The sequence below is a fragment of the Felis catus genome, chromosome X (genome assembly GCF_018350175.1).
Source record: "Felis catus isolate Fca126 chromosome X, F.catus_Fca126_mat1.0, whole genome shotgun sequence".
Taxonomy (NCBI): domain Eukaryota; kingdom Metazoa; phylum Chordata; class Mammalia; order Carnivora; family Felidae; genus Felis; species Felis catus.
Genome location: NC_058386.1, coordinates 122,114,477 through 122,134,487, shown reverse-complemented (window position 1 = coordinate 122,134,487; position 20,011 = coordinate 122,114,477). Strand labels below are relative to the sequence as shown.

The 20,011-nt window shown below is 55.5% G+C and overlaps 1 protein-coding gene across 1 annotated transcript; it reads left to right on the top strand.

Annotated features, from left to right (window-relative positions):
* The first annotated feature begins 16,454 nt into the window (after positions 1–16,454).
* LOC123383271 (melanoma-associated antigen 9-like) lies at positions 16,455–17,886 on the top strand. The gene is made up of 2 exons (XM_045050360.1): positions 16,455–17,506; positions 17,650–17,886. Exon 1 carries the CDS (start codon positions 16,659–16,661, stop codon positions 17,391–17,393), a length of 735 nt encoding a protein of 244 aa, XP_044906295.1. The 5' UTR covers positions 16,455–16,658; the 3' UTR covers positions 17,394–17,506; positions 17,650–17,886.
* Positions 17,887–20,011: the final 2,125 nt, after the last annotated feature.

Genomic DNA, 20,011 nt, shown 5'->3' with positions numbered 1-20,011 from the left:
CAACTAACCGGCAGGAGCACGTGGAGGAGACCGAGGCGGAACTTTGTTGGCGGTAGGAATAAACGGGGGGCTACCAACTGAGAAACTACTCTGAGGGCAACTTGAACTGGGGGCAAGAGAACAGGACTCTTTTTGGGGCCTATCTGAGCAGGAACACCTAATCAGCAGGACCAGTAGGAAGAGACCAAAGCAGAAACTGTGAGGGGGGCAGCAGGAATAAAAGGGGGGCAACCACCTGAAACCATTCTCTGAGTAGAACTTTACCTGGGGGCAAGAAAAAAGGACTCTTTGTTGGGGCCTATCTGTGCCGGAGCAACTAACGAGCATTAACATTTTGAAGAGACCAATGCAGGAAGTGGGGGAAACGAATAAAAGGGAAGGCAACCATCTGAGACCCTATCCTGAACACAATTTGACCCGGTGGCAAGAAACCAGGACTACCGGTGCGTGTCTATCTGAGCAGGACCAACTAAGAAGCAGGAACAGTTGGAGGAGACCACAGCGGGAAGAGTGGGGAAGGGAACAAAGGGGGACTAAAAACTGAAACCCTACTTTGAAGACACCTTGACCTGGGGCATCGAAATAGGACTCTTTCCTGGGGCCTATCTGAGCCGGACCATCCAACCAAAAGGAACAGTTGGAAGAGACCAAAGCAGCAAGTGGAAGCAATAAAGGGGGCCTACCAACTGAGACCCTACTCTGAGGACAACTTGACCTGGGGGCAAGTCAACAGGACTCTTTGCTGGGGCCTATCTGAGTAGGACCAACTAACCAGCAGGAACAGTTGCAAGAGACCAAAGCGGGAAGTGGGGAGGGGCAGGAATAAAAGGGGTGCTACCAAGTGAGACACTACTCTGAGGACAATTCGACATAGGGGGCAGGAAAACAGGACTCTTGGTGGTGCCTATCTGAGCAGAACCAACTCATCAGGAACATTTGGAGGAGACCAAACCAGGAATGTGTGTGTGTGTGTGTGTGTGTCTGTGTGTGTGTGCGCGTGCGTGCGTGTGTTGGGGGGTGGCAGGAATGAAAGTGGGGCTACAAACTGAAAACCAACTCTGAGGACAAATTGACCTGGGGGAAGAAAATCAGTCTTTGTCGGGGCCTATCAGAGCAGGACCAATTAACCAGAAGGAACTGTTGGAAGAGATCAAAGTGGGAATTGGGGGAGGACAAGAATAAAAGGAGGGTACAAACTCAGACACTACTCTGAGGATAACTTGACCTAGGGGGCATGAAAACATAACCTTTGTTCGCCCTATCTGAGCAGGAACAATTAACCGGCAGGGACATTTGGAAGAGACCAAAGTGGGAAGTGAGGAGGCAGGAATAAAAGACGGGTACCCCGTGAAACCCTACTCTGAGGACTCCTTGACCAGAGAGCAAGAATATAGGACTTTTTGTTGGGGCCTATCTGAGCAGAACCAACTAACAAGCAGGAATACTTGGAAAAGACCAAAGCAAAATGTGTGGGGTGAGGCTGCGAGTATAAAGGGGGACTACCAACTGAGACCCTACCTTGGGGACAGCTTCATCTAGGCGGCAAGAAAATAGGACTTTTCGTTGGGGCCTAAGCAGAGCAAGGAACCAGCAGGGACATTTGGAGCAGACATAAGCAGGAAGTTGGGATGTGCAGGAATAAAGGCAGGGCTACTGCGTGCAATTCTACTCTGAGGACAACTTGACTTGGGGGCAAAAAACCAGGACTCTGTGTTGGGGCCTATCTGAGCAGGATGTACTCATCAGCAGGAACAATTGGACGAGACCAAAGCAGGAAGTGCGGGGGGGGGCAAGAGTGAGGAGGGGGGCTACCAACTGAGACCCTACTCTGAGGGCAACTGAACCTAGGGGGCAAGAAAACAGGAGTCTGTGTTGGGACATAGGTGAGCAGGACCAAGTAACTAGAAGGAACAGTTAGAAGAGACCAAATAGGGAAGTGTGTGGGGGGTGGGAATAAAAGGGGAGCAACCAACTGAGACCCGACTCTGAGGACAACTTGACTTATGGGACAAGAAATCAGGACTCTAAGTTGGGGCCTATGTGAGCAGGACCACCTAAGCAGCAGGAACATTTGGAAGAGACCAATGCAGGAAAAGTGGGGGGGGGGGGTGCGGGAATAAAAGCAGGGCTACCAACTGAGACCCTACTCTGAGGACAACTTGGCCTCGGGAGTAAGAAAACAGGACTCTTCCTTGGGGCCTATCTGAGCAGGACCAACTAAGCAGCAGGAACTGTTGGAAGAGACCAAAGCAGGAAGTAGTGGGTGCAGGAGTAAAAGGGGGCTAACAACTAAAACCTTACTCTGGGGACAACTTGACCTAGGGGGCAAGTAAAGAGGACTCTTTGTTGGGCCCTATCTGAGCAAGACCAAGTAACCAGCAGGAATAGTTGGGAGAGATGAAAGTGGGAAGTGAGGGAGAGAGAATAAAAGGGGGGCTACAAACTGAAACACTACTCTGAGGACATCTTGATCTGGAAAAACAGATCTTGATCAAGAAAACAGGACTCTTTGTTGGGACTATCTGAGGAGGGCCAGCTCACCAGTAGGAACAGTTGGTAGACAGCCAAGCAGAACGTGTGCAGAAGGGTTAGGAATAAAAGGGGAGGCTACCAACTGAGACCATACTCTGAGGACAACTAGACCTAGGGGGCAAGGAAACAGGACTCTTTGCTGCGGCCTATCTAACAAGGCCCAACTAATCAGCAGGAACAGTTGGAGAAGACAGAAGCTTGAAGCAGGGTGGCAGCGTTAAGGTGGGGCTACCAACTAAGGCCTTACTCTGAGGACCATGTAACTCTCAGGACCATATAACCTGGGGCCAAGAAAACAGGACTCGTTGTTGGGGCCTATCTGAGCAGGACCAGCTCACTAACAGGAACAGTTGGAAGAGGCCAAAGTGTGAATTTCAGGGGCAGGAATAAAAGGGGGGCCACCGACTGAGACCCTACTCTGAAGACAACTCGATATAGGGGACAAGAAAACAGGACTGTTGGTTCCGGCCTATCTGAGTACGACCAACTAACTAACAGGAACAGCTGGAAGAGACCAAAGCAGGATTGGGGGGCAGGAAAAAAGGGAGGCTGCCAACTGAGAACCTGTTCTTCAGACAAGTTGACATTGGGGGCAAGAAACAGGGCTGTTAGTTGGGACCTACCTGAGCAGGACCAACTAACCAGCAGGACCAGCTGGAAGAGACCAAAGCGGGAAGCATGGGGGGAGAAAACAATAGGGGGGGCCACAAACTGAAACCCTACTCGGAGGAGAACTTGACCTGGGGCAAGAAGAAAACAGGACTCTTCTGGGGGCCTATCTGAGCAGGAGTAACCAACCAGCAGGAAATATTGGATTAAACCAAAGGAGGAAGCGGGGGGGGGGGTAGGAATAAATGGGGAAGCTACAAACTGAGACCCTACTCTGCAGAAAACTTGACCTAGAGGGCAAGAAAATAGGACATTTTCTTGGGGCCTATCTGAAGACAACCAACTAACCAGCAGATACAGTTGGAACATACCAAAGCAGGCAGAGGGGGGTGGCAGGAATAGAAGGGGTACAACCAACAGAGACCATACTCTGAGGATAACTTCATCTAGGGGTCATGAGAAATGGACTCTTTGTTGCGGCCCATCTGAGAAGAACCAACTAACCAGCAGATACAGTTGGAACAGACCAATGCGGCAGGTGTTTGGTGGAGGCACTCAAAGGGGGTCTACGAACTGAGGACCTACTGTGAGATTAACTTGACCTAGTGGGAAAAAAAAAACAGGACTCTTTTTTTGGGCCTATCTGAGCAGGACCAACTAACCAGCAGGAACAGTTGGAAGAGACCAAAGCTGGAAGTGTGTGAGAGGGTGCAGGGATAAAAAGGGGCTCCCAGTTGAAACCCTACTCTGAGGACAAACTGACATGGGGTCAAGAAATCAAGACTCTTTGTTGGAGTCTATCTGAACAGGACCAACTAACCAGCAGGCACCTTTGGAGCAGATCAAAGCTGGAAGTGAGGGGAGGCATCAATAAAAGTGGGGCGACCAACTGAGACCCTACTCTGAGGACCATTTGACCTGGAGCAAGAAAACAGAACTCTTTGTTGGGGCTTACCTGACCAGGAACAACTAACCGGCAGGAGCAGTTGGAAGAGACCAGGAAGTGGGGAGGGCAGGTATACAAGAGGGCCTACCAACTGAGACCCTGCTCTGAGGATAACTTGATCTGGGGGCGTGAAAACAGGACTCTTTGTTGGGGCCTATCTTAGCAGGACCAATGAACCAATAGCAGCAGTTGTGAGAGACCAAAGCAGGATGTGGGGAGGCAGGAGAAAAAGGGAGGCAACCAACTGAGACCCTACTCTGAGGACAAATTGACCTAGGGGGCAAGAAAACAGGACTCTTGTTTCGGGCCTACATGAGCAGGACCAACTCACCAGCAGGAACCATTACGAGAGAAGAAATGAGGAAGTGTGTGTAAGGGGGTGGCAGGAACAAAAAGGGGGCTACCGACAGAAACCCTACTTTGAGGACAACATGACATAAGGACATGAAAATAGGACTGATTGTTGCGGCCTACCTGAGTAGGACCAACTAACCAGCAAGAACTGTTGGCCCAGGAAGAAAGGGGGGGGGCTAACAACTAAGACCTTACTCTGGGGACAACTTGACCTAGGGGGCAAGTAAAGAGGACTCTTTGTTGGGCCCTATCTGAGCAAGACCAACTAACCAGCAGGAATAGGTGGAAGAGACCAAAGCAGGAAGTGGGGGAGAGAGAATAAAAGGGGGGCTACAAACTGAAACGCTACTCTGAAGACAACTTGACATGGGGGTGAGAAAACGGGACTCTTTGTTGGGACTATCTGAGGAGGACCAGCTCACCAGTAGGAACAGTTGTTAGACAGCTAAGCAGAAAGTGTGCAGAGGAGGTAGGAATAAAAGGGGGCCTACAAACTGAGACCCTACTCTGAGGACAACTTGGCCTAGGGGGCAAGGAAACCGGACTCTTTGCTGCAGCCTATCTAACAAGGCCCAACTAATCAGCAGGAACAGTTGGAGAAGACAAGAGCTTGAAGCGGGGTGGCAGCATTAAAGTGGGGCTACCAACTAAGGCCCTACTCTGAGGACCATGTAACCTGGGGCCAAGAAAACAGGACTCTTTGTTGGGGCCTATCTGAGCAGGACCAAGTTACCAAAGTAGTTGGAAGAGACCAAAGGGGGAAGTGTGTGGGGGCAGGAATAAAAGGGGGACTACCAACGGAAACACACCTCTGAGGAAAACATGCCCTGGGGGCAAGGAAACAGGAATTTGGGGGGGGTGGGGGTTCTGAGTAGGACCAACTACCTAGAGGGAACAGTTGGAAGCGACCAAAGCAGGCATTGTGTGGGTGAGGCAGCAGGTATAAAAGTGGGGCTGCCAACTGAAACCCTACTTTGAGGACAAATTGACCAGGGGGCAAGAAAATAGGAGTCTTTATTGGGGTCTACCTGAGCAGGACCTAGTAAGCAGCAGGAACTGTTGGAAGAGACCAAAGCAGGAAGTAGGGGGTGCAGGAATAAAAGGGGACGCCAACAACTAAGACCTTACTCTGGGGACAATTTGACCTAGGGGGCAAGTAACTAGGACTCTCTGTTGGGCGTATCTGCGCAGGACCAACTAAGCAGCAGGAATAGTTGGAAGGGAGGGAAGCGGGAAGTGTGGGAGAGGGAATAAAAGAGGGCCTACCAACTGAAACCCTACTCCGAGGACAACTTGACTTGGGGGCAAGAAAATAGGACACTTTGTAGGGACCATCTGAGGAGGACCAACTCACCAGTAGGAACAGGTGTTAGACAGCTAAGCAGAAAGTGTGCGGACGGGGTAGGAATAAAAAGGGGGCTACCTACTGATATGCTTCTCTGAAGACAGTGTGACTTAGGGGGCAAGAAAACAGGGCTCTTTCCTGGGGCCTATCTTAGCAGGATCAACTAACCAGCCTGAGTAGTTGAAGAGACCACCTAGGGAAGTGTTGGGTGGAACAGGAATAAAACTCGGGCATCCAAAGGAAACCCTACTCTGAGGGAAACTGGGCCTCGGGGGCAAGAAAAGAGGACTCTTTCTTGGGGCCCATCTGAGTAGGACCAACTAACCATCAGGAATAGTTGTAAGAGACCAAAGCAGAAAGTGGGAGGAGGCAGAAATAAAAGGGGGGCTATCATCTGAGACCCTACTCTGAGGGCAACTTGACTTAGGGGACAAGAAAATAGGACTCTTTTTTGGGGCCTATCTGAGCAGGACCAACTAAGCAGCAGGAACTGTTGGAAGAGGCCAAAGTGGGAATTGGGTGGGGGCAGGAATAACGGGGGGCTAACAACTGAGACCCTACTCTGGGGACAACTTGACCTAGGGAGCAATAAAACAAACAATACTCTTGGTGGGACCTATGTGAGCAGGACCAACTAACTCGCAGTAACAGTTGGAAGAGACCAAACCTGGAAGAGCATTGGGGTCAGGGAAAAAAGTGGGGCTAACAGTTGAAACCCGACTCTGGACAATTTGACCTGGTGGCAAGAAAATGACTCTTTGTTGGGGCCTATCTGAGCAGGACCAACTAACCAGGAGGAACAGTAGGAAGAGTCGGAAGCAGGAACTATGTGTCTGTGTGTGTGTGTGGGGGGGGAGAAGCAGGAATAAAAGGGGGTACCAACTGAAACCCTAGTCTGAGGACAACTTGACCTGGAGGCAAGAAAACAGGACTCTTTGTTGAGCGCTATATAAGCAGGACCAAGTAACCAGCAGGAACAGATGGAAGAGACCAAAGCGGAAAGTATGTGGGGGGCAGGATAAAATGGGTACTACCAACTGAGCCCCAACTCAGAGGACAACTTGTCCTGGGCGCAAAAAAACAGGATTTTTCGTTGGGGCCTATCTGAGCAAGTCCAACTAAGAAGCAGGAACATTTGGAAGAGACCCAAGCAGAAAGTGTGTGTGTGGGTGGGGGGCAGAAATCAAAGAGGAGGCTACCAACTAGGACCCTCCTCTGGCGACAACTTGATCTAGGCCGCAGGAAAATAGGATTTTTGTTGAGGCCTATCTAGGTAGAACAAGTGACCAGCAGGAACAGTTGGAAGAGACCAAACCAGAAAGTGTGGGCGGGCAGGAATAAAAGGGGAGGCTACCATCTGAGACCCTACCCTGGGGACAACTTGACCTAGGGAGCGAAACAAAACAAAACAAAACAGGAATCTTGGTGGGGCCTCTCTGAGCAAGACCAACTAACCAGCAGGAACAGTGGAAAGAGACCAAAGAGGCAAGTATGTGGGAAACAGGAATAAGGGGGGGGGGGATACAAACTGAAACTCAACTCTGAGGACAACTTGAACTCGGGGCAAGAAAACAGGAGTATTGTTGGGGCCTGAGAAGGAACATCTAACGAGTAGGAACAGTTGAAAGACGCCAAATCAGGAAGTGTGTGTCGGGGGGTGGCAGTAGTAAAAGGGGGACTACCAACTGAAATCATACTCTGAGGACAACTTGATTTGAGGGCAGGAAAACAGCACTTTTTGTTGGGGCCTATCTAAGCAGGACAAACTATCCACCCGGAACAGTTGGAAGAGACCAAAGCAGGAAGTGTGTGGGGGTTGGCGGGGGGGCGGAATAAAGGGAGGGGCGACAAACTAAGACCCTACTCTGGGGACAACCTGACCTAGGGGGCAAGAAAACAAGACTCTTTCTTTGGGCGTATCTGAGCAGGACCAAGTAACCCCAAGGAGAATTTTGGAAGAAACCAAGGAGGGAATTGTGTGTGGTGCAGGAATAAAAGGGGTGCTACCATCTTAAACCCAACTCTGAGGACAACTTACTTTGGGGCAAGAAAACATGACTTATTCTTGGGGCCTATCTGAGCAGGACCAACTAAACAGCAGGAAGTGTTGGAAGAGAACAAAGCGGGAATGGGAGGAGCAGGAATAAAAAGGGAGGCTACAAATGAGAACCAACTCTGGGGACAACATGACCTAGGGGAGAGAAAATAGGACTCTTTGTTGGGCCCTATATGAGCAGGACAAACTTCCCAACAGGAGCGGTTGGACGAGACCAAGGAGGGAAGCGTGTGGGGTGCAGGAAACAAGGTGGGCTACGAACTTAAACCCAACTCTGAGGACAATTTACCTGGGGGCAAGGAAACATGACTTATTCTTTGGGCCTATCTGAGCAAGACCAACTAACCAGCAGGAACAGTTGGAAGAGATAGGAATTGCAGGGGGGCAGGAATGAAAAGGACGCTACAAATGAGACCCTACTCTGGGGACAACATTTTCTAGGGGGCAACAAAATAGGACACTTTGTTGGGCCCTACCTGAGTAGGACAAACTAACCAACAGAAGAGGTTGCAAGAGACCAAGGAGGGAAGTGTGTGGGGTGCAGGAATAAAAGGGGGACTACCAACTTAAATCCAACTCTAAGGACACCTTGACCTGGGGACAAGAAAACAGGACTCTTTGTTGGGACCTATCTAAAAAGGGAACAACTCACCGCCAGGAACACTTGGAAGAGACCAAAGTGGGAAGTGGCAGTTGGGAGGGGCATTAATAAAAGGAGGGCTCCTAACTGACACACTACTCTGAGGACAACATGACCTTGGGGGCAAGTAAACAGGACTCTTTTGCGGGGCCTATCTAAGCAGGACCAGCTAACCAGCAGGAACGGTTGTTAGAGACCCAAGCAGAAAGTGTGGGGAGGAAGGAATGAAACGGGAGGCTACCAACTGAGACCATACTCTGGGGAAAACTTGACCTCGAGGGCAAGAACAGGACTCTTTGTGGAGGACTATCTAAGCAGGACCGACAAACCAGCAGGAACAGTTGGAGCAGACCACAGTGGGACATGTGGGGGGGACAGCAATAAAAGTGGGGCTACCAATTTACACCCTCCTCTGAGGACAACCTGGAACAAGAGAACAGGACTCTTTGTTAGGGCCTATCTGACCAGGACCAACTAACCAGCAGGAGAATTTGGAAGAGACCAAAGAGGGGTGTTGGCTTCAAAGGGGCCTATGGACTGAGACCCTACTCTGAGGACAATGTGGCCTGGAGCAGGAAAATAGGACTCTTTACTGGGGCCTATCTGAGAAGTACCAACTAAGCAGCAGGAGTAGTTGGTAGGGATCAAAGCGGGAAGTGGTGGGGGAGGGAATAAAAGGGGGGCTTCAAACTGAGACACTACCCTGGGGACAATTTGAATTAGGGATCAAGAAAACAGGACTCTTGGTGGGGCCTATCTGAGCAGGACCAACCAACCAGCGGGTACAGTTGGAGCACACCGATGTGGGAAGTGTGTGTGGGGGGGGAGCAGGAATCAAAGGGGGTCTACGAACTCAGATCCTACTCTGAGGACAACTTGACCTAGGGGCAATAAATCAGGACTCTTGGGGGGCCTATCTGAGCAGGACCAACTAACCCACAAGAACAGTTTGAAGAGGCCAAAGTGGGAATTGGGGGGGGGGGAAGAAATAAAATGGTGGCAACCAACTGAGACCCTACTCTGAGGACAACTTGACCTGGGGGGCAACAAAACAGGAAACTTGGTCTGGGCCTCTCTGAGCAGGATCAACTAATCAGCGGGAAGAGTTGGAAGAGACCAAAGCGAGAAGTGTGGGGGTTCAGACATAAAACAGGGGCAACCAAGTCAGACCCTACTCTGAGGACAACTTGACCTTGGGGGCAAGAAACGGGACTCTTTCTTCGGGGCTGAGAAGACGCACTCACCAGCAGGAACAGTTGGAAGAGACCAGAGCAAGAAGCGTTGTGGGACAGGAATAAAAAGGGGGCTACCAATGGAGACAGTACTCTGAGGGCAAGTTAATCTGGGGGTAAGAAAACAGGACTTTTTGTTGGGGCCTATCTGAGCAGGACCAACTAACTAACAGGAGAAGTTGGAAGAGGCCAAGAAGGGACGTGTGTGAGGTACAGGAATAAAAGCGGGGGCTACCACCTTATACCCAACTCTGAGAACAACTTGACCTGGGGGCAAGGAAACACGATTATTTTGGGGCCTATCTGAGCAGTACCGACTAACCAGTAGTAAGAGTTGGAAGAGAACAAAGCAGGAACTGTGTGTTGGGGGTGGTGGTGGCAGGAATAAAAAGGGGGCTACCATTTAAACCCTACTTTGAGGACAGCTTGACCTAGGGGCATGAAAATAGGACTCTTTGTTGGGGCCTATCTGAGCAGGATAAAGGAACAGTTGCAAGAGACCAAATTGAGAAGTGGTGGCGGGGCGGGGGGGAGCTATAAAAGGGGTGCTACCAACTAAGACCCTACTCTGGAAACAACTTTACCTAGGAGGCAGAAAATATGTTTCTTTGATGGGGCCTATCTGAGCAGTACCAACTATACCAGCAGGAAGGGTTGGAACAGTCCAAAGCGGGAAGTGTCGGGGGGGCAGCAATAAAAATGGTGCTCCCAACTGAGACCGTACTCTGAGGACAGCTTGACTCTGGGGGCCATAAAACAGGACATTTTGGGGGGTCCTATCTGAGATTGATGTCTACCCAGCAGGAACAGTTGGAAGAGACTAATGCAGGAAGTGTGGGGGGCAGGAATAAAAGGGGGGGCTAGTAACTGAGACCATACTCTGAGGGCAACTTGATCTAGGGGGCAAGAAAACAGGGCTCTTTGTTGGGACCTATCTGATAAGGACGAACTAACCAGCAGGAACAGTTGGAAGAGACCAAAGCAGGAAGTGAGGTGGGGAGGGAATAAAAGGGGGACTACAAACTGAAATCCTACTCTGAGGACAAGTTGACTTGGTGGCAAGAAAATAGGACTTTTTGTTGTGGCCTATCTGAGCAGGACCAACCAACCAGCAATAAAATCTGGAAGGACCAAACCAGGAAGGTGGGGGGGGCAGGAACAAATGGGGGGCTACAAATTGAGATGCTACCCTGTGGACAACTTGACACACGAGGCAAGAAAACATGTCTCTTATTGGGGCCTATCTGAGTCGGACCAACTAACGAGCAGGAACAGTTGGACGAGATCAAAGCAGGAAATAGGGGGGCAGGAATAAAAGTGGACACCAACTGAGATCCTACTCTATGGACAACGTGACCTGGGGGGCAAGAAACCAGGGTTCTTCCTTCTGGCCTATCTGAGCGGTACTACCTAATCAGCAGGAAGAGCTGGAAGACACCAAAGCAGGAAGTGTGGGAGGCATGAGTAAAAGGGGGGCTACCAACGAAGACCCTACTCTGAGGACAACTTGAACTGGGGCAAGTAAACAGGGCTCTTTGTTGGGGCCTATCTGACCAGGACCAACTAGCCACCAGAAGTACTTGAAGAGACCAAAGCGAGAAGTTTGCCAGGGCAGGTATAAACGGGGGCTACCAACTGAGACCCTAATCTGAGGACGACTTGGCCTGGGGGCAAGAAAACAGGACTCCCTTTTGTGGCCCATGTGAGCAGGACCAAGTAACCAATAGAGCAGTTGGAATGGACCAAAGCAGGAAGTGGGGGGGGGCAGGAAAAAAGGGAGGCAACCAAACCACACCCTACTCTGAGGACAACGTGACCTCGGGGGCAAGAAAAGAGGACTCTTGGTTCGTGCCTATGTGAGCTGGACCAACTAACCAGCAGGAACAGTTGGAAGAGACCAAACCAGGAAGTGTGTTTGGAGGAGTGGCAGGAATATAAAGGGGACTACCAAATTAAACCAGATGCTGAGAACAAAGTGACCTAGGGGCATGAAATTAGGACTGTTTCTTGCAGCTTACTTGAGAAGGAACACTTGGAAGATACCAAAGCAGGAACTGGGTGGATCGGGAATAAAAGGGGGCTACCAACTAAGACCCTACTCTGGAGACAACTTGACCTGGGGGGAAAGAAAACAGGAATCCTGGTGCAGCCAATCTGAGCAGGGCCAACTAACCAGCAGGAAGAGATGAAAGAGACCAAAGTGAGAAGTGTAGGGGGGGCAATAAAAGGGGGCCTACAAACTTAAACCCAACTCTGAGGACAACTTGACCTGGGGCCAAGGAAACAGGACTTTTTGTTGGGCCTTACCTGAACAAGACCAACTAATCAGCAGGAGCAGTTGAAAGAGGCCAAACCAGGAAGTGTGTGTGTGGGGGGGGGTGGCGTGGTCAGCAGGTACAAAAGGGGGGTGCCAAATTAAACACAACTGTGAGGACAACTTGTCCTAGGGGCAGGAAAATAGGATTCTTTGTTGAGACACATACAAGCAGGACAAACTAACCTATAGGAACAGTTGGAAGAGACCAAAGCAGGAAGGGGGAGGCAGGAATAAAAGGGGAGGCTACCACCTGAAATCCTACTCTGAGGTCAACTTGACCTAGTGGAATAAAAATAGGACTCGTAGTTGGGGCCTATCTGAGCAGGACCAATTAACCAGCAGGAACAGGTTGAAAAGACTGAAGCAGGAAGTGTGGGGTGGGCAATAGGAATAAAAGGGGGGGCACCAACCGACTCCCTACTCTGATGACCACTTGACCTGGGGGAAAGAAAATAGGACTCTTTGTTGGGCCCTATCTGAGCAGGACCAAGTAACAAGCAGGAACCGTTGGAAGAGACCCAAGTAGACAGAGTGGGAGGGCAGGAAAAAAAGGGGGGCTACCAAGTAAGACCCTACTCTGGGGACAACTTGATCTAGATGGTAAGAAAACAAGACTGTTTGTTCGGTCCTATCTGAGCAGGAGCAAATAAGCAGCAGGAGCCTTTGGAAGAGAACCAAACGGGAATGGAGGGGGGGATAAGAGGGGGGCTGCCAAATGGGACCCAATTCTGACAACTTAACCTGGCGGCAAGATAATAGGACTCTTTGGGGGCCAATGTGAGTAGGACCAACTAACCAGTGGGAACAGTCGGAAGAGGCCAAAGCAGGAATTGGGGGGCAGGAATAAAAGGGGGCTACCAGCTGAGACCATACTCTGAGAACAATTGGACAAAGCGGGCAAGTAAATTAAGACTCTTATTTGGAGCCAATCTGAGTAGGACCATCGAACCAGCAGGAAGAGTTGGAAGAGACCAAAGCAGGAAGTGTGGTGAGCAGGAATGAAAGGGGCCTAGTAACTGAGACCCTACTTGGAACACTACTTGACCCAGGGGGCAAGAAAACAGGACTCTTTATTGGGGCCTGTTGAGCAGGACCAACTACACATCAGGAATCGTTGGAAGAGACCAAACCAGTAAGTGGGAGGGAGCAGGAGTAATAGGGGGGCTGCCAACTGAGTCCCTACTCTGAGGACAACTTGTGTTGGGGACAAGGCAACAGGACTCTTTGCTGGGACATATCTGAGCATGACCAACACACCAGTGATTACAGTTGGAAGAGACCAAAGCAAGAAATGTGTGTGTGGGGGGTGGGGGTGCGGCAGGAATAAATGGGGGGGGCGCTACCAACTGCAACAGTACTCTGAGGACAACTTGACATGGGGTCAAGAAAATAGAACACTTTGATGGGGCCCTGTCGGAGCAGAACCAACCAACCAGCAAGAACAGCTAGAAGAGACCAAAGCAAGAAGAGAGGGGGGAGGAATAGAAGGGGGGCTACCAACTGAGACCCTCCTCTGAGGACAACTTGTCCTAGGAGCAAGAAAACAGGAGGCTTTGTTCAGGCCTATCTGAGCAGGACCAAGTAACCAGCAGGAACAGTTGGAAGAGAGAAAAGTCGGAAGTGTGTGTGGCGGGGCGGCAGGAATAATAGGGGGGACGGGCCCAGGCTCCTCTGCAGCAGGTGTCGGGACTTCATGGAGATCCGCAGGGCCCATCCCGCCCCGGGGAGAGGAGATCAGCCTGGGCCTCGGTGCCGGGGTACGTGTAGAGGGTGGCCGCAGGCCCCGTCCACTCAACTGTGCCTCGGGGATCTGAGGAAGCTGAGGACCTTGGGGTGAGGGACAGGATCCTAGGTCAGGAAAGGGCAGGGACACAGGACGGGGCCACGGTGTCCAGGTGGGGGTCAGAGGGAGGACTGAGGGACTCGGGTCCCCAGGACAGAGGGGACGTCCCAAAGTTCAAGACCTCAGGCCTTCTGAGAAGGGCCCTTGGGAGGCATGGGGACTCGCGGAGGAGAGTCGGGCCAGACTTCCGCAGCCGGGTCTCAGAGACACCGGAGGAGGCGCAGGGGGCGGGGGGTGGCTGGGATACCTCAGGTGGGCAGAGGGCAGGGCCCGTGTCCCGGGGCGATTCCTAATGAGGAACAGAGGGACCTGCAGGCAAAGGAGCCTGGACCCCACAACAGAGTCAGTCCGCGCAGGCCCCCGGGAGGGATGGGGACACTGGGCGAGGCTGGACTTGGGCATCCAGGTCTCGGATCACCTGGACGGGGGAGTGGGGGTCGGATGGGTGAGCTGGGGAGAACCGAGGACCCGCTGTCTGTCGGGAGCAGCCGCTCCGGTGGGCAGACGGGAGGAGGGCCCAGGTGCTGTCAGGAGACCAGGTCCACCCCAGCCCAGAGCTACGAAGTCAGTCCGTGCCGCAGGCCCAGGGAGCCCCTGCATCGGGTGGCAGGAGGTGGCGGGCGCCCCGTCACTGAGCCTGGGCGGTGCGTCCCAGAGACCTTCGGACCCCGGTCTGAGGGGCACGAGTTCCCATCGTCAGCGGCCACGCGCACAGGCCATCCCCGGGGTGCAGGAGGCCACGGAGGGAACACCGAGGGAGGGACTCTGGCCCCCCAGAACCCAGGCCCCGGCCCCGGCCCGGAAGGCGACCCCTAGCGGCAGCCTAGGGAAGCGCCTAGTGGGAATGAGGCCCCGCGGGGTGTCTGGACTTCCGCATCCGGGTCTCAAGAGACTGGCGGGGCGGGGCGTGGCGAGGGGGCCTCGGCGTCGGCGTGGGCGTCGGCGTGGGCGTCGGCGTCTTCCGGCCGCGCCTCGAATCCCGTCAGGCGCGGGAAGGGCGCAGAGCCTCGTGGGCTTCGAGGTGAGGCCCAGAGGGAGGAGCGAGGGAGCCGGGACCCAGAGGGGAATGAGTGCGGCGGTGGGGGCGGCGGTGGAGGCCGCAGGGTGGCGCGACCACGACGACTGTGACCAGGGCGTGCGGCGTGGGCGGACTCGGGCTCTGGGTCCCAGCCCGACTGAGAGCTGGTTGCGCGCGAGGAGCCGGCGTCAGGCGGCAGAGCCCGAGGCCCAGGCCGCCCAGGGAGTCCGGATGGGGACGAGAGGATAGGGCTGAGGGACCCCAAGGAAGCCACGTGAGCCCCCCGCCATCGGCCCCGGGCCTCCCCGGACTTGGTCGCCTCGTGCGACGCCAGCCGCCTTGGCCCGGACCTCGCCGGGCCGTGAGGGCTCTGGTGGGAGGCAGCGGGCCCGGGGCTCCCCGGGAGAGCCCTGCGGGAGGACGGCCGGAGGCCCCTTGGACCCCAGCCCCGGGGTCCGCCCTCGGAAAGCCGCCCCCGCGGTGGGTCTGGGCGAGGGGAGGGCCTTGGTGTGCGGGGCTGGACCCCGGTCAGCCGAGGCAGGATCCAGGGCCCTGGCCGGGGTGCAGGGGAGAGAGGAGGCGCTGCCTCCCAGCCCAGGACACCTGCGTAGGGCCCAGGCCTGCCCTGCCGCTCGGGTCCGCTCTGGCTGTCAGGGGAGGCCCGGAAGGGGCAGGCCCAGGCTGGATGGGGGGTGGGGGGTGGGGGCTCCCGGGGCGGGGCCGCCCAGAGTCCTGGCCAGAATCTCCTGGCCGCAGTGGGGGGTGGGGGCCCGGGGCGGTGCTCGCGGTCTGCACCCACCCTGAGACCCTGAGGCGCCCCCTCCTTCCCCCCCTCCCTCCCTCCATCCCTCCCTCTTCCAGGGGCTCTGCGAGCTCTGCAGTTGAGGCCTTGGTCTGAGGCAGGAGTCCTGAGGTCACAGAGCAGAGGAGGCGAGGCCGCGTGCCAGTCGGTTGTCCAGGCGAGGTGCGTGCTCCGCGCGTGGGGCCGGGGGCTCGCCCATCCCACCCCAGAGGGGACCCCTCGGCCCCCAACCCCCACGCGGCCCCGCTCTCAGGCCTGGGAGCTCGGGGTCTGGGTGGGCTGGGCCTCCCCCTGAGGAGCCACCCCTCTTCTGTCTTCAGGGTTTGGCGACCATCATGCCCCTGCGTCAGAGGAGTGAGCTCTGCAAGCTTAAGGAGGAGCCAAGAGAGGTCCCGCTGCCATGGGATGCACCGCTGCCAGAGCCTGAGGACACGGAGGTGGAGGAGGTGGAGTTGAAGAAGGAGGAGGTGGAGTTGAAGAAGGAGGAGGTGGAGTTGGAGGAGGTGGAGGAGGTGGATTTGGAGGAGGAGGAGGTGGAGGAGGTGGAGTTGAAGGAGGAGAAGGTGGAGGAGGAGGAGGAGGTGGAAGAAGTGGATTTGGAGGTGGAGGTTGAGGTGGAGGAGGTGGAGGTGGAGGTGGGGAGGTGGAGGTGGAGGAGGTGGAGTCCGAGGAAAAGGAGTTGGAAGAGGAGGAGTTGGAGGTGGAGTTGGAGGTGGAGTTGGAGGTGGAGGAGGTGGAGTCGGAGGAAGAGGAGGAGTTGGAAGAGGAGGTGGAGTTGGAGGAGGAGAAAGCAGAGGAGGAGGAGGGGGGGTACCCATCTCCCTCCTCCTCCTCCTCCTCCTCTTCCTCCCTGTCCTCCTCCTGCTCTGTCCTCATTCTGGTCCCCCTGGAGGAGGGGTCTGCTGCTGCCGGGTCCCCGAGTCCTCCCCAGAGCCCTCGGAGCTCCTGCCCCTCCCCCAGGGCCATGGCAGGCGCTTCGGGGAGCCAGTCCCACCAGGGCTCCAGCAGCCCCGATGAGGAGGGGTCGAGCACCTGGGGGGCCCCGGCAGGGGCCCAGGCCTCGCTCCCAGATGCTCTCCGCGTGAAGGTGGCCAGCCTGGTGCTGCTTCTGCTCCTCAAGTATCGCACCAAGCAGCCGACCACACGGGCGGAGATGCTGGCGGCGGTTAGCCAAGATGACCAGGACCGCTTCCCCGTGATCTTCCGCCGAGCCTGCGAGTATCTGCAGCTGGTCTTTGGAGTCGACGTGAAGGAAGTGGACCCCCGCGAGGGCTCCTACGTCCTGGTCAGCATCCTGGGCCTCAGCTGCGATGGGACGCCGAGTGGTAGGAACGGCATGCCCAAGACCAGCCTCCTGGTGCTGGTCCTGTGGGTGATCCTCCTGGAGGAGGACCGTGCCCCTGAGGAGGCGGTGTGGGAAGCGCTGGGGGTCATGGGGGTGTATGCCGGCAGGGAGCACGTATTCTATGGGGAGCCCAGGGAGCTGCTGACCGACGTCTGGGTGCAGGAAGGGTACCTGGAGTACCGGCAGGTGCCCGGCAGCGAGCCCGCACGCTACGAGTTCCTGTGGGGTCCCAGGGCCCACGCAGAAACCAGTGGCGTGCAAGTGCTGCAGCACTTCCTCGCGGTCAACAGCAGGCAGCCCGGGTCTCCGTGTCTGTCCGAAGAGGCTGTGAGCCATGAGGAAGAGCGGGCCTGAGCCCGAGGGGCAGCCGGGCCCGTTCCCACCTGGGGTCGAGCAGCTTCTCCTGCGGGGCACGAAGCCAGGCCACTTCTCCCCTGCGAGTGCGAGCAGAGCGGGCGCTGGGCGTTGTGAGTAGTGGAGGGCCAGGGCGGCTTGGGGGAAAGCGGGGCCAAGCGCGCGTTTGGGTGGGTTCTTGTTCTCTGTCTACGTGGCCTCGGAAATCGATCTTTGTTTCCTCGAGGAAGTTTTCCGATGTTGTTCCTTGTCATAGAAGGTTTCGTGAGCTTCGGGCTCAGTGTGGGAGTGGCACCCACGCCACAGGTGTTCAAGAGTCAGAGTTGTGCCGTTTGGTGCAACGAGCTGGGAACCCTTCCGTCCTCGTTCGGGATCCAGAAGGGAAACGCGGTGCCTGGGCTGGGCACAGACAGGGATGTCTTGCAAACGTGAAGACCTTGGCAGTAAACGGATGGTTTCAGGGCATGGAGCAATAAAAGATGTTCGTTCTTGCTTCTCGTCCCTTGTCGTCTGTCATTCTGGACGAGGGACATAGAGATGTGTGCCTGCCTTTGCTTGGGTCTCCAAGAAAGGAGGAGACACTCGATCTGAGCAGAGGTCCCCAGCTCACTGGGACATTTGTGGCCGGACATTCGCTGAGCTCTGCTCACTCTCGGAAGGGCCCTGTGTTGGCAGTGAGGACACTAGGAGAGGCGGGACACGTCCCACCCCTAGGTGACTGTCTAGCAGCGACAGTCCCAGTGGGAAGGCAGGGAAGGGTCCCCTAAGAGGAGCAGAACAAATCAAAGGAGGGTGAGGCAGTGTGGCTCCAGGGGGAGCCCTACAGTGGAGACATCCTGAGCCAGGCTGGCTTGGTGTCTCTGGTCAGTGTGATGCCTTCTGGGTAGCTGATCACAATGTAGCGGGGTGGGGACAGTGGCTGCGGTGTGCTCCCTGCCTCCGTCTCCAGGAAGTCAGGGAGTGAGAGCCTGGATCTGAGGCGCACAGACTCAGCTGTGTAGAGGGCGGGGGCACGGCCCGAGCCGGTCAGAGTCAAGGTGAGGATCCCGGAAAGGATGGTGACAGAGGTGGGAGCCTCAGTCTGGGATGCCTGGTTCGGGCCGGCAGAGAGAAGGGGCCCGGCCGGGCAGCAAGGCGTGCACGTCGACATGTGAGGGAGCACGGCCGGCCCCCCCATCCCGGAATCCAGGTCAGTCCAGCCGGCAGCCCGAGAGACCCCGGCAGGGTGGTCAGGCGGAGCCCTTCTCCCAGCGGGGCTAAGGGTGGTAGACTCGGGGCCCCAGAGGGACGGGCCCAGGCTCTTCCTGGAGCTGGTGTCTGGACCTGAGGGAGAGCGGTAGGGCCTACTACACCCACCCACCCTGGGTAGAGGCGCTCAGGCCCCGCTGAGGCCGGGGTTTCTGGAGAGGGCGGCCGCAGGCTGTGTCCACTCAACTGTACCTCGGGGGTTTGAGGGAGCCGAGGACCTTGGGGTGAGGGACAGGATCCCAGGTCAGAAAGGGCAGGGGCACGGGCCGGGCTAGGGAGTCCAGGTGGGGACATGGGGGGCGGACCGAAGGACTCAGGTCCCTAGGACACACAGAAGGAACCTGCCAGAGTTCGGGCACCCGCGTCCTTCTGTGAAGGGCCATGGGCAGGATGGGCATTTGGGTGGATGAGTCGGGCCAGACTTCCACAGTGGAGTCTCACAGACACGGGGTGTGTGTGTGTGTGTGTGGGCGGGGGGAGGCGGCTGGGACACCTCAAGTGGGCAGAGGGCAGGGCCTGGGCCCTGTGGCCATTCTTGGCGAGGATGCAGAAGGAGGACAGAGGGAGCCTGGGCCCCTCAACAGAGTCAGTCTGAGCCTTCCGAATGCCTGCCCCTCCCCCGCTGACATGGCAGGTGCTCCGTGGAGCCAGTCCGATGAGGACCCCAGCAGCCCCGATGAGGAGGGGTCCAGCACCAGAGGGGCCCCACAAGGAGCCCAGCCCTCGCTCCCAGATGCATTCGGCATGAGGCTGGCTGACCTGGTGGCATTCCTGCTCTCAAGTATCGCACTCAGCAGCCGACCGACCACACAGGCGGAGATGCTGGCGGCGGTCAGCCAAGATGACCAGGACCACGTCTCCGTGATCTTCCGCCAAGCCTGCGAGTATCTGCAGCTGGCCGTTGGAGTTGACGTGAAGGAAGCGGACGCCAGAGACCACTCCTTCTTCCTGGTCACCATCCTTGGCCTGATATGTGATGGGATGCTAAGCAGTAGGCAGGGCATGCCCACGGCCAGCTTCCTGGTGCTGGTCTTGGGGGTGGTCCTCCTGGAGAACAACTGTGCCCCTGAGGAGGAGGTGTGGAATGTGCGGGCTACGAACTGAGACCTACTCTGATGACAACGTGACCTAGGGGCAAGAAATCAGGACGTGTTATCAGGGCATTACGTGAGCAGCACCAACTAACCAGCAGGATCAGTTGGAAGAGACCAAAGTGGGAAGTGTGTGGCCACCATGAATAAAAGGGGAGCTAACAACGGAAAACCAACTCTGAGGACAACGTGACTTGGGGGCAAGAAAACAGGACTTTCTTTTGGGGCTTATCTGAGCAGGCCCAACTCACCAGATGGAACAGTTGGAAAAGACCAAAG

Excerpts from the sequence above, each read along its gene's own strand:
- LOC123383271 (XM_045050360.1), top strand. The coding sequence starts at position 16,659 with ATGGCAGGCGCTTCGGGGAGCCAGTCCCACCAGGGCTCCAGCAGCCCC.